Genomic DNA, 14619 nt, shown 5'->3' on the forward strand with positions numbered 1-14619 from the left:
TTTAAACTTGTTAAAATGTTTAAAGTTGAGCTTCATTTCCTTAGTATTGGGGCTTGGCTTTGACGGAGCTGAATCTCCACAATTTCCTTTGCTTTTGGTGCTTAACACTTGTAATAGTTAAAATGAAAATTTTAGTTTCATGACCGGGTTCAAGTGCCTAGCAGAAAGCAGTGCAGTTCGGCGCTAGTAAGTTGCAGTTACATATTAGTGATAAATATGGGATAATATAGTCTGTGTAAATAAAACTGCCCAGATATCAAACCTGAAGAAAATGTGCTAAGCTACTGTACCGATTTTTATTTCATATTAATAAATTTAGCAAAAAATTGCCTCCCAAGTTTTCGTATGTATGACAGACTGGATCCTTCATGGCCATCCTGATCTGTTGGGTGCATAATGTGTTCAATATCTATTTTTATATGTATGTRCAGACAGAAGGTTTGTTTGAATCTCTGTGTGTAGCTTTTGCCAAATGTGCCCATTCGGTTACAGCAGGTAGGATAGTCTGGTTAGTTTGTCTGCTAAGTAGTAGTAAATTGTGTGTGCACTTAAGGGAAAGTGGGTGGGAGAGGGAATATTATCTTAGGGCTGGAAAAAGAGATTATAAACGTGTCAGTTTGTAGATCAGATTGACTATGTTTTGTGCTACTGTGATAGGCTTGCTGGTAGACGAGGAAGAGGGTAGTACAGGCAGGTGACCTCACCCCTCTTAATGTCAGAGGCTTYATACTCTCCAAAAGCAAGATTGGCTTTATGGGTTTTTTTTTTTTCGGTTTAGCTTTAAAAAAAATCTTCTAATTTATTTGTTTATTTTAAATGCTTCTTGTCTGGGTGAAAACTGTTATATGAAGATTGTACAAAGGGGCCAGGAGTCAGGACTGCAGAATATGGTTGCCCAGCAAATGGGAAGGCATGTCAGAGTTATAACATTATTAATTTACTTTTCTGTTTTCTATTTCCTTCCTCTACTCCCTCTACAACACTCCTGGCTTTGTAGGTTTCTAAAGTCAACGGAATCACTCGAATGTCATCTCCGAGTGCAAATGCAGCCAGTGCCAAAAAGATGAGAGAAGTCAGACCTTCACCGTCCAAAACTGTGAAGTATACTGCAACAGTGACAAAGGGAACTGTCACATACACCAAAGCCAAGAAAGAACTGGTCAAGGAAACCAAACTAAATCACCACAAACCCAGTTCACCTGTCAACCACACAATCTCAGGGAAAATAGAAAGTAGCAATGCAAAAACCCGCAAACAGGTGCTATCCCTTGGAGCATCCAAGTCTAACAATACCGCTGTTAATGGTGTAAAAGTCAATGGCAAGTTGAACCAAAAGACATGCACTAAGGAGGTGGGGAGACAGTTAAGGGAGGGGCTGCGCAATTCGAAGAGGAGGCTGGAAGAGACGAATCACATAGACAAAATACAGTCGCCCACCAAGAGGATGAAAGGGGCAGTCAACTTGGCAGAAGCTGCAAGCAAAAGGGCAGCTGTAGAAAAGCCTTTGCTGAATGGACACCTTAAAAAGGAAGTGCCAGAGAAGAGTTTGGAAAGAAATAGGCCGAAAAGAGCCACTGCTGGAAAGAATACGCCAGGGAAACAAGCACATGGCAAAACTGAAAATGCCTCCTGTGAAAATCGTTCTACCTCTCAAGCGGAGTCCTTGCACAAGCCACAAGACTCAATGGGAAAGCACGAAAAGGGCAGTAGTAAGTCTGGGTGGGGGATGCTGGGGGAGATTCCCATCCTTAGGCCCTCCACAAAGGAATTCCATGACCCACTGATATACATTGAGTCAGTCCGAGCTCAGGTAGAGAAGTATGGGATGTGCAGGGTGATTCCTCCTCCAGACTGGAGACCTGAGTGCAAGCTAAATGATGAAATGCGGTTTGTGACACAGATTCAGCACATACACAAGCTAGGCAGGCGCTGGGGACCCAACGTGCAGCGGCTGGCCTGTATCAAGAAGCACCTCAAATCTCAGGGCATTACCATGGATGAACTCCCACTCATAGGTAAGGGCTGTGGTTTCATTGGCCTTTTGCCGCTGCTTGTTAGAGTCCATGTGCAACTTTATGCTCCGTTTGCCTTTATGCTTAACTGAACCCCTGTTCACTTAACACTGCAGAGCGCTGGATCTCTCTCTTTATCCATCGATCAGATATGATGCAGGTAGGTTGTTGTAGAGCTTTCCTGGGAGACTTAATGTCGCCATATTACCTTCCTCCTGCCAGCTCTTCATTTCACCCAGGGAAAACTGCTATGCAGGCTCTTGGTCTTCAGATTTCAGGATCTCCTTTCCCTACCGTTTATTTTAATAAGTAGTATTATTATGGATATTGACAGTCTCAGTTTAAGCGTTGCCTCAGAGTGTTGCCTTTGGAGCTTTCCAAAGAGGTTTTCCATACAGGTTACAATGCTGCCAAGCTAGAACACAAATATTTTTCCCCTTCCTTTAGAAACGTTTAACTGGGGAGGGGGGATCTCAGAGCTGACTTCTATTTGCGTACTCAGACACTTAAAATCACAAATTTGCAGTGACCTGCTGACATTTAACAACCATTAAGTGTCAAGAATAGGCAGTAAAATGTGGTTGATTGCAAAATGGAGGTTTCATTATTTCTCCCAGCAGGTGTCTGCCAGGGCTAATGCCTGAGTGAGAATCACTTATTTAACAGAATTCTTGGTTTATGGTCTGCTGTCAAATATGACACGTGACAAAACTGTGACAATACTTTGTAAGAACATGACAACAGCAGCATACAAATGAACTATTGAATGAGCCTCCTCCATACCTACTGTCTTTGCAGCTGTGACACAGGAACAAACTTGTGTTTTTAATTTTTGTTAACCCTCACCTTTGTTTTTAAAGTTTTCTGAGTCAGAGCTCAGAGGATCTGCATGTTGGAACTTGATGCTAGAGTATTGCCTTTGAGGCATTATCCCATCAGAGGCAACTATCAACACTAGTTGGATTAAAAGACACTCTTTCTATTTAAAGTGTTCACAGCACTTTTTTCCCCCTGTTTTCAAACTCTGTTTTATATCACATATGGTAAGTGACTGAAAACACATAAAAATGCACAAAGAGATTGCAAAGTTTATGATGAACCAACATGGGGCACAACAGAAAATGATAGAATTAAAAAGCAGGAATAAGAATTAGCATTCTGTTGCAATATCTGTGCAAAAAGGTTCAAGGAATTGTAAAAATTAAAATCACTCAGGCAGGAATAAGTGAACATTTTGTATGCCTAATGTATGCAATGGTTGTATCTTAATAGAGAGGAATAATGAATTAGATTTACACTGGCAGGAGAGAGAGGAAAATGTGCAAGACAGCTCGATTAATTCTCCTGGAACAATGTTAACTTTTTAATGAAATACCTTAGCTCAACATTAAGATGGCATTACTGTTAATTATTTGTATTATTTAAGCACCTAAGAGCCCAGTTAATAGGCAAGGATTCTGTTCCGCAGGGTGCTATATAACCAGAACAAACAATGGTCTCTTACAAAGTTTGCATCCTATGTAGCCTTTCTGCAGTTAATTTTCTACCTATATCTTGTGTTTAAAAACAAAATGGAAAGAAGAAGCCAGAGATCATCAGTGTACAAAGATTAGAAATCAGTTGGCTCCAGTAGGAAAGATATAAAATAGTCTATGGTGATATATATACACTTATTGAAGTAGACATGCATGCATATTCCTTCTTTCAGGGCCAAATCGCATTTCCATTGAAGTAAGTGRGAGTTTTGCCAGCGAGTACTGTAGTGCCAAGGCTTGATATTAAATGCATACCTGAAGATTTAAGTTTTTTTTTTCTTTTTTTTCTTTTTTTTTAATGAGCTTGCTCACAAGGCAATTTAAAAATATTCCTAACTTCATGAAATTAAGACAATTAAAAAAAAAAAAGTCAATTGCTAGTTCCCCTAACATACACCAAGTCTCATGTTTCAGCCGTTTTGCCCTAGGTGCTTTTAAAATGGGGTTAAAAATTTTTTCTTTAGCCATTCAAGAAAAGTTTAACCAACGTCATGCTTAGGCCAGTCCTGGAAAACATCAGCTTGAGATATAAATGCTTCCAAAAGTTACGACTGTGTGAAATGGAATTATAATTGAGACCGTTTTGTAAACCTTAGCGATAGCTGACCCTGTGGAGGATCTGCCAGATATACGAGACTGTTTGAATGATATGATACCTATGCTCTAATATTGCAGCGTGATTACGAGCTGTCATTCCATTAGGCTGGAGAATATTGCATTTCTTAAAACATGTCATAAATTGGGTGTGCTCTCTCTGTTGCACTGGGAAACTGGTATGAGCCTAACTCGAGACGCACTTCTCTCAAAGTTAGGAGTCTGTTACTCAGCTTCATGTAGATCACTGAATCTGTTGGGATGAAAAGCTGTCCTAAATCGTACCCTCAGTTTATCTGTGAACTGTGCAAATAAAATGCTAGACCAAAAAAGTACTGTATGTAATAGTGGCCAGCCTCTGAGAAATTTTGGAAGATGAAAGAGAGAAGAAAGAAAACTTTTCAGATTTATTTTTTTTTCCCCTATGGCATTGACGTTTCAAGACTTGGCCATTTTGGCTTTAAAAAAAAAAAAAAAAAAAAAAAAAAAAACCCAAAACAGAACAGGAAAAGGTTGCTCAGCACCTTGACGCAAGCCCTGGGAGAGGGGAAGGCAGGAGGCCGGAGAGGTGCGGGAGGAGCAGCAGAGGGAGAGAGAATGACGGAGGCTGGAATTTGGGATCAGCCGTGAGATGCAGCATGGGGCGATTTTAAGCATTGCTGGCATCGATGAGCAAGGTGGTACAGCTGGACCTTCCGGTGCTGCAGCTGTAGCTCCAACAGGAAATACTTAGCTTACTGCTGCATGTTGCACTTCTGTTTTATAGTAGCAATTCTAAGTACTATGAAACTGCTATGGGTTAATGGTGTTCCACCTTTATCTAAGGAAAAAAGGGAAGTAGAAACATTGTGGCAGTGATGTTGACACAAGTTTTGTATTATTTTCTTTTTCCTTTAGCAATGCCCTGTTGAATTGTTGTAGGTCTGTCATCAGTTTATTTTTTAACTCTTTCTACAGATGATTCAGTTTTCTATATTCAAAGTATTTATGATGCTTCTTTGTTTTATTGTTTATTGTCAATTTGGCTGCTTTTGAGGCTAAAATACAGCTTTTGTATAATCATTGATTTTTATTTTTGGACTGGCATGTGAAACGTGCTGGTTACCTTAAAGCATACAAAACCAAAATGGAATATAAAATACAAATGGCCTCAAATGGGAAGAATCCATCCGGAACATTTTTACATAGTAGCAATCACATTTAGTGTGCCTGAGTTAACAGAAACATGTCTGTGGTAATTACAGGCTCAGAGAACGTGCATCTCCGTAGTCCTCAATTTTCTTTCTGCCGCCCTCCGCCCTCCCTTTTTTTATAAAGGCTTTTTCTACCTGTAGTGAAATTAATGATAACGCTGCRTTCCTTTTAAATACTTACTCTGTTCAAAGTGTTGTGCAGCTATTAGATGATCAGTGTTTGGCTTCCAGAAAGGATAGCTGTTTACTGGTCTTTTTTATTGCCGGTTCACCTCTCGAAACTTGTTTTGGTTCTCCCCAGTATAAAGCAGACACAGAACTGGCGACACGCCGGGGAGGGCAGGAGTGCGCGGGCTTCTAAAGAGCTGGCCARGAGCGGTCTCTGCCGCTGTCAGGTGTTTATGGGGGAAAGACAAGTGTCAAGAGAGGGCTGGAGATGCTCTGAGRAGAGACAGGGATGAAACTCAAGGTGGAGAGCAAATATAGCCATAGGGAGGGCTAGCAGAAATAGCAAAAGTGTTACCGCTGAGTGACTCAGCCCAGCAAAGCCCTGGTGTCTGTCTTTAATGGGAGTCGAACCAGACTGGGACAAGCCTGCTCTGGTGCCGAGGTGACCGGAGCTGTAGGAACGGCATGTGCCTCACAGCCCYGTGCCACGCTGCTGTCAGAAACACTTGGGGCAAAGCGCCTGCAGCTTTCCTAACCATCTCCTGTTTTTCCCTTTCCTCCTCTGCTCCCTGCGCGCGCCGGCTCCAGGAGGCTGCGAGCTCGACCTGGCCTGCTTCGTCCAGCTGATTAACGAGATGGGGGGGATGCAGCAAGTGACTGACCTCAAGAAATGGAACAAACTGGCAGACATGCTGCGCATCCCCAAAACTGCACAGGACAGGCTGGCCAAGCTGCAGGAAGCCTACTGCCAGTACTTGCTCTCCTATGACTCCCTCTCCCCCGAGGAGCACAAGAAACTGGAGAAGGAGGTCTTGCTGGAAAAGGAAATCTTGGAGAAAAGGAAAGGACCTTTGGAGGGACATTCGGAGAATGCCTACAAGTTCCATTCCTTGCCCCGGTTTGAGCCCAAAAACGGACTCATCAACGGCGTGGTTCACAAAAATGGCTTCCGCAACAAGTTAAAAGAAGTCGACGTCCCATTGAAGACGGGCAGGCGGCGGCTCTTCGCTCAGGAAAAGGAGACCACGAGGGAGGACGAGGATGAGGAGGAGGAGGGAGTTCTTAGTGACTTACACAAGTGTATATACAAGGTAACAGCGATGGGGGCTGGCGGTTGCGTCGCGAGGGCCTGCCGGGCTGTGCGCAGGTGCCAGCCGGGRCAGGGGAGCCGCTGGGCTGCAGCTCAGGCAGTGGGCATCAGAGCCGGGCGGTTCAATAAGCGTCTCTTGACTTTATCCTGATCTGATCAGCTCCTGCAGGTTGCCTGAAAAACTGGAAGGTGTTATTGCTGTAGACACGCTGCCCCCCTTCACCTCCTTGTGAGAGATTCCCTGAACAGCTTGGTCCAATCATCCTTACAGACACAATTTTTATTTTCATTTTCTAGTGACACTTAATGTTCTGCTTTCTCACTTCTGCTTCTTGCGAGCCTCTTCTTGAGCCAAGTAGCGCACCCCATCAAAACCAGCATCACCAGACATGCGCTACATTTAGAAAGGGCAAATTGAAATGCAAACAATATTTTCATCTATGATGCCAAATTTTGCTCGGCACTAACAGTCACGTGACCATTTAGTCCTCCGCATACCAAGCATGTCCATTTGCAAAGGAATGCCGACTCTTCCGCTGTGTTTTATTTGGCAGTCTCCGGCTCTTGAGCAGGACTTGGCACTGCAGTGTGCAGTGTAATTTTGAGTTGCGCTGAATGGCTTAGCGATGCTCAGAGAGAAATAATAGCATGCAGTGTCTGTGCCCAGAAAAGGAATACACTGTTCTTCCCCTTCCAATCTCACTTCCATCACTCAGAAATGAAACCAGATAGCCCAAAGTAGCTTATTACTAAGCTATTTAAAGACCAAATGAGGTCATGACTTGGGCTTTCAAAATTTGCTTCGAGTTTCTTTTGCAGCCTATTATGATTTGTCAGCCAAAAATTCTTTTATTCTGGGACTCCATCCCTAGTCGCGCTTTTGACAAGTCATTTCTTTGCCATATTCCCATTGGACAAGAGCTTATCTAACGACAGCAGCATTTGTGAACAGCATTTTTGCACTTGAAGTACTGTGCTTAATGATGTTAAATGAAAAACATGATATAACTTACCATGAAGAGCTTCAAACTTAGAGGGGAAGGGGATCTTCTTTTCTGGTACGTAAGGACTGGTTCCATCACTTAATACAAGCCCTGAAGTGTGTATGAAAAAGAAACTAAATACGATCTTGACCCACAAGAGTAACCCACAATACTTTTTAATCAAATACAGCATATTACTTGGGTATTGAATAAGCTAAGCTGGGATGTGTCTTACGGATTTAAGCTGAGGGTACTTTATGGCCTCTTATGAAACAAACCTTTTAATTCTGTGTTCTGTGTTTTTCTTCAATGATGATATACTTCTGTATATGTGCATGGGGAATGCTCTTTTCATATTAACATGCTTCTAGGAATATCTGAGATTTTTGACAGAACATGCTCACATTACACTAAGTTCTGTGTTTCAGAAGATGATGGGGTTATAATGATTCCTTTCTACAGCACATTTCTAATTCTGTTTTCAAAAAAAAAAAAAAAAAAAAGCCCTTCCATAAATGCCCAGATCGATAGATTGAGGGCTGGAAGAGAATATCATAATCATACTTGCAGTATACTTAGACCATAAAGTCTATACTTTAGACCATGAAGAGGCCACACAACCAGAATTTCACTCAATAATTTTTGCAGTCAGTAAGTGCTTGAACTGAGGCAAGTATCCAGAAAGAGACATCCAGTCTTCGAGGAGCACTTACCACCATATCACAAGTCAAGATTAGAGTAAATCTCCTTTTTTTTTTCACTGGGATGCCTCAGTTATTTTCAGTGTTGTTCCTTTCGAGCTGTAAGGCCTGCTGTGCTTTTAAGTGTGTGCTGCAGGCTGCTGTGTGTCCTTTCTTTACTCCTAAATATACGGCTCTTCTAGCTGCGATAAGATGTTGTTTGTAAGTATGTAAAACAAGTAAACTGCTGCTATCAAAGAACTGCATGTTGCAAGACTTTTACCTTCTCCTCCTTCCCCAGTGTTTCAGCTCTAAGAAAATATTTCAGAAATCTGTAACGGAGCTGACTAAACCCAGAATTGCTGCAGCATTCGTTTCCAGGCAGAGTGAACTGAAGGCCGCGTAGCAGACGTGTTCCYGGGAGCTACAGAAGAAAGCTCTGACCGCGTTTTCCCAGCCCTCGCATGAAAGTGCCACAGCAAGCCCGTGCTGAACCACCTGCGCTGTGCTGAATTCAGTGCTCACTTTTCCCTGTCAGCTTCACAGATGCCTCTCCTTCCCAGTCTGTGGATGTTATGAAATCTCTGTTTCCTGCTCATTTATAAAGTTGCTTTAACCTCATTAACTGTCTTAACATTGTGGTATCTTTTTCCATGCCTTTCCTCCCCTGTATTGCATGTCAAGGCCAGTACGCACGGGCGTGCGCAAGATTTGTTGGTGTTTGTGCACTGAGTTTGTTCTTGATGCTGATGGAGAAGCTGCGAAAAAAAGGCATTTTGTCCTTACCTTGTTCTCCGTCGGGTTGTCACAGGGACAGAGACTCTGTGTAGCCGTTCCAGGTTCTCAGGATGGTTGTGGAACTGTTCAAAGATTTTTGAGGGAGATTGAAAATGTGTTTTGCTTTTCAACAATTAATTTGGCCTTCTGAGTTTTGTCAGCTCCATTATAGAATTTTCAGTTATTTTCTGAAATATCCAGAAAATTGTGAGAGGTCCTTCAGATTTTTTTTTAAATAATTCTCAACTATTAAATTCATTTCACAACTTCTAGGAGACTAAAAAGATACCAAATTCTTGTTTGAGAAAAATGGGAAAAAATAAAATTTTTAAAGTGTTAAACTGTACAGTTTTGCTCTTCTTCCCCTCCCCCCCCCTTTTTTTTTGGTTACTGAAAAATGGAAAAGCTCAGTGAATTTTGGAAGATAATCCTTATTTTTCCTATTAAGACAAAAGAAATAAGCAAATCATTTAAACCAAGAAAGCTATTGCAGAGTACTTGTTAGTTTGTGAACAGTGATGTATATGTTCGAGTTTGATGATTGTTGGTGGGAGCAATGCATTTTATTAGAGTTTTGTTTCAGAAGGCTGCCTCAATAAATGATTCATGAGGGCATTAAAAGATGAAGGAGATTCCTTATTGTATCACAGAGATCCAACTCTGGATCACAGATTCCCATCTCTGGGAATCAGAGAGCCTCAGGCCCTGGGCATTTTACAAAGTTTTTTATTACAGCTAATTGCACTGCATTCAATTAAAAAAAGTGACAATGTTACAATTGTGGAAGTGTAGCAAAGTGATAGAGTCAGCCTCTGGGGAAAAGGCTGCTGTAGAGTTGTTCCTGCTTTACTCTTGGGCATAGTTCTTGAGCAAATTAAACACTAGAAGAGGTGGTTTGGCGGATCTCTTTCATAATTGCAAAAATAAGAAGGTAATAGTCCAGGTAATAAAATGTTCATTTACATGGAATTTAAATCCTTCGATGTTCAGCTGGGAAGCTAGTAGAAATGATGGGAGTTAGAGGAAGGAGCAATAGATCTGCAGAGGAGCAAAAGATACCATCAGCTCCAGGATTGCAAAGCTAGGGTAGTTCTTGCATACAGCGATCACCGCAAGCCAGCGTGGTGGCCCTGGGCAGTTTGGTGGCTCAGTGCTGCCAACTGTCCTGGTTTGCAGCCAGGGAGTTTCTTCTCCTGCCCTGCATGAGAAGGATGGTGGAGTGTCCATCCACGTCCAGAGTTGGACTGGAGGAGCACCCAGGCTCTGCTGCCTTTAAAGCCTTGGCAGAATGTTTTTCCATCTTACCAACACATCGTTTCATTTCCTATATACAGTGAGCTAAACAAAGATAAAACCCAAACACTTGAAGTCTGGTTTTACATATTTATAAAAACCTAAGACTGTGGAGAAGCAAAATTGAAAGGGAGACTTTTATAACTCGTGGTGTGTTTTCTGCTTGAGTTGCACTTGGGCAGGATGGTGTTAGGGCTCCAGCTCTTGGTGTGTCCCTAGCTTCCCTTGTACTCTGCCACGGGCACCGTAAACCTAATCCTGTATSATGCTAAGCACCTAATGGATGTTGCTTCCTAGAGCGGCTGATATTATAAATAGCCATAAGAGAAGGTATCTAGAAACTGAGATACAGTGCAGGCAGAAAACCAAGCCAGATCCTTTTCTCATACAGTTTCTGTCAAAAGGATTTCCTGCAGCAGTGCAAAGGAAGAATGGTCATTCGGCAATTTTGTTGTATTTTACTTCTGTCAGTGTTGTAATATGAAGTCCTAGTTCCTTACATTTGAACTACTTCTATTGAATAGAGCATAACTAGTTTTTGTATGCAGATGATTACTATAATCTTAGTAAACTCTACTTTTTGTGACTCCCTTCCATCTCTTGCAGTACTGGTTTGATGTTGGACGTTTCTGTGAATTTCCTAAACTTTTTTCACCTGTTTCTCCGTATATGGAGAGCTTAACCATATGGTCCTTTAGAGGTATTGGGCTTGATTCTAAAATTTGGGTAGGATCATATACAGGTGTATCATTTATGACCTGTCACAGAAAGCTAGGACATGTCCATCTTCTTTATTTGTAAAACCCATAAGATTGTGCTGGGCACAGCAGTGTACATAGCTTCCTGTGAATAGACAGTTGGAGTTTTAAGTGGTTGGTTTGACCAAATCATTGTGACAAGTTTAATGTGATTAGATTTCTCTAGATATATTTTCCCAGATAAGAAATGAACTTTAGAACCACACGTTCTGGAGATACTTTCCTCTTTCTCCTTTCCACATTCTGGGATTGAACATGTAAGGGAAAAAAGTGCAGACAGGAAAGGACAGAGGTATTAATTGTATTTTCTTTATCCACAGGGTAGGTCTGTTTCTTTAACAACCTTTTACCGAACAGCAAGAAACATCATGAACATGTGCTTCACAAAGGAGCCTACAGTAGCTGAAGTAGAGGTGAGGCCATCACAAGCGGTGGGAGATGTTCTTACTCAGAGGGGCTGAGCATGGCTTAGTACAGTTGATATTCAGGCGTTACCTTAACCAGCTTGGGGCTGTCTGGTGTGGGAGAAAAACAACTTATTATATAGACAGGGTACTGATTCTTCCTTTACATTTTTTTTAATATTGCAACTTCAACATCTAACATTTTTAACTATTGATGAACTGCAGGAAAGGAAGAAGAGTTAAGTCTATCTTGCACTGAAGCAGAGGAGCAAGGGGATCTAAATTCTGTCTTCCCAATTTACTGTTACTTTTAAATATTTATATGCTTATTTTTAAGCACTGTTTTATGCTGGCACTATGCTGAGATTATCAAAGCCCTGTAACTTTCTGTTTTTTAACTTCCAATGAGAGAAACTTCAATGTGTTGCCACTTTCTCTTACAATAGCAAGAATATTGGCGGATAGTGGAGCAGAAAGATTGCCATGTAGCAGTGCACTGTGGGAAAGTAGATACCAACACCCACGGGAGCGGCTTTCCCGTGGGGAAATCTGAACCATTTTCAAGGTAAAATTACCGAATCTGTCCATTCTGTGGACTTGAGTCGGTCACCCGGCTCTGCTCAGCGGAGGGCGGCACAGGGGCCGGCAGGGCAGCGCGGCGGTGGCGGGTGCCGGGGACGCAGTGCTGACGTCTGGCTGCATCTGTGTCGCCCTGTCCAGGCATGGGTGGAACCTCACAGTCCTTCCTAATAATACAGGATCCATCCTGCGACATCTTGGTGCTGTGCCTGGTAAGCAAGTTTTCCTCTTCTTTTTAGCAGTAACAAGTGCCCTGGAAATGTGGTAGTTTAGCCACTAGAGTCTTCTCCCTCCTTGCAGCCCCTCTGTTCCCCAGCTGCCCTCGCAGAGACATGTACATCCCCTGTCTGCCCTCGGGAAATCTGCAGTGTTAATGTATTTTGTCACAACGGGGCTATGAAACAAGACTCAGGTCTTGGTCGTGTTTATCACTGTACCTTATGAAGATAATATTTCAAAATTGCCCTSAATTTGTTATTTGAAAGGACAGTTTTTCCTTTAAATAGAGATGTAGAAAAAGATTGTTTTGTTTTCAACCCCCCTGGATTAGACACAGCTATAGCAGCTGCTATTTGAAGGCATGAAAACAGGTGAGTAGATTGAGAATTAATGAATAGTTGAGACTGTGTGCGTGGGAGGCCTCATTTGTCCTTGCAGTATTCCTTTCCGTTGTTATTAGGACATCAGTATTTTGGGTTTTTTTTGTCAGGATAGTAATATGCAACTTCATTATTTATAAAATCTAGACTTTGTGGGCAAAGTAGCACACAAGTTTTCTAAATGAATTTTCGTGAGTGCTCCTGCTGCATTTGTGCTATTATGATTTATGAGTAGAAATGTTAAGCAAAAGCTAAATCCAGTCACTTGTGCAGATATTAAGCCTGGACACATCCAAGAGAGAAGCAGGTTACATRTGCATATGTCCATGTATGCTTCACAACATGAAGTGACTTCTCTCATCAGCAGTATTGAGCTTGAATTATGAATATTTGTAAATATTCTAAAGAATAAWTTTTTTTACAGCTACTAGAAAATGAACACATTCAAGAGTACTGTAATCTGCTGGGAGATATTTTATGAATGGAAAATATCTGAATTGGTTAAATCAATTGTTCTTTGTGAATTAGTCATTCTACTCTGGTAGAAAATGTCTGGTAAAATTTCAGGTCACCTCACGGGAAAAACAAGATTTTCAACTCAAATGCCCTATCTGAAACTATCTTTGACTTTTAATTAGAAATTGCAGCTACTCAAAACTTGTTTTCAATCACTTTGTTCTAGGAGTGACAATTCCTTGGCTAAATATTGGCATGGTCTTTTCTACCTCATGCTGGTCTCGAGACCAAAATCACCTTCCATACATTGACTACTTACACACTGGTGCTGATTGCATTTGGTACGTATTCCTGTGTTTTGTTTTCTTAGTGTTCACCACAGTGGCTCTGTGTTGGTTGGTGTTACAGCTGTAGGTGTGGTATCTTTTGCCTGAATGGATTACATCAAAAAATACAGTCTTTGTGATTATGAATTTAATGGGAAAATACAAAATAAGTGATGAAATCCCCCTTTTCTGGAAGAAGAGTGGAAGAAGAGTTTCAGTAGATCTTCCACACTATTCTACACTTTCTGAAATACTTAGCCATACACTGATTCTGCTTGACACAGGCTTTATGCTTCAAAATATTTCCATGAAACAGAAGCCAAATGACAGCTAGTCAAGGTGGACTTCCCTTAGGCTGGCAGAGTAGAGAGACATTTGTTTGTGCTAGCTCCGTGTCATCGCTTGTAAAAGGATGGAGTCCATGCTCTGATTAAACAGTCACCACTTTCATTTTATCCCACAAAATATCTTGAATGCTGTATCTAGCAGATCCCTAGCATTTTGTGTGTTGTTTTTARTCTTTACTGGCCCATTACACACATCATTTTAGTTTTACAATATGGACAGTGAAGTGGTAGAAGCATAGAAGCGCAGTAGGACCASTAAGTGGCTAACACGTGCAAGGGCAGGAGACAGCCTACCCTCTAACATAGCGCTCCACTCTCTGAAATACAGCGTCAGTCTTTGCTGGCAGTAGGGTAGTTTCAGAGCCCAAGGAAAGTGTGTCTTGTTTTCTTCTTGGCTGGTGTACGTAGGAGAATAGAAAATAGAATTTTCTAATGGAAAAGAGAATTAACTACTCCCAGTTATCCTGTTAGCTCGAGTGATATTTAGGCAGTGGATYTGATACGATGATTTGAACCTGACAGATCAGTATAATTCCACTGATAGAGTTCTATTTTAGAAAACTAAAATACCAAAAACTTAGGAAATTATACAGTGGGAGGGAGAAAATCCTACAGATGATTTCAAAGATRATCAGACCTTCACACTGAAGCACTCAGGAAGTAGCCTAATCACATAGATTCCTGATGTTAAACGTTAATGTTGAGTAGTAGCATATTGCTGTGTATCTCCTGCTCAAAGGCTGTTTGCAGTGAGGGAGATGTAAGCCATTTTACTCCTCAAGAAGACTGTCACTTACAAATCGTATGAACTTGATAAGAGCATAK

General features: G+C 41.5%; 1 protein-coding gene across 2 annotated transcripts in view; it reads left to right on the forward strand.

The window, feature by feature from the left end:
• JARID2 (jumonji and AT-rich interaction domain containing 2) overlaps positions 1-14619 on the forward strand; it is a 227874-nt gene that overhangs the window by 194601 nt on the left and 18654 nt on the right. Inside the window, exons 7-12 of one of the 2 annotated variants that reach the window (XM_085310056.1) lie at positions 998-2015; positions 6091-6593; positions 11404-11496; positions 11934-12052; positions 12208-12278; positions 13348-13462. In XM_085310056.1, the coding sequence (XP_085166182.1) occupies positions 998-2015; positions 6091-6593; positions 11404-11496; positions 11934-12052; positions 12208-12278; positions 13348-13462 (1919 nt within the window). The remainder of the gene's footprint in view (positions 1-997; positions 2016-6090; positions 6594-11403; positions 11497-11933; positions 12053-12207; positions 12279-13347; positions 13463-14619) is intronic. The other variant, XM_085310057.1, reaches the window with a different exon arrangement.

Source organism: Rhea americana, unplaced genomic scaffold (assembly GCF_003343005.1).
Source record: "Rhea americana isolate MKP2758 unplaced genomic scaffold, rheAme1 scaffold_31, whole genome shotgun sequence".
In the NCBI taxonomy this organism is placed as follows: Eukaryota; Metazoa; Chordata; class Aves; order Rheiformes; family Rheidae; genus Rhea; species Rhea americana.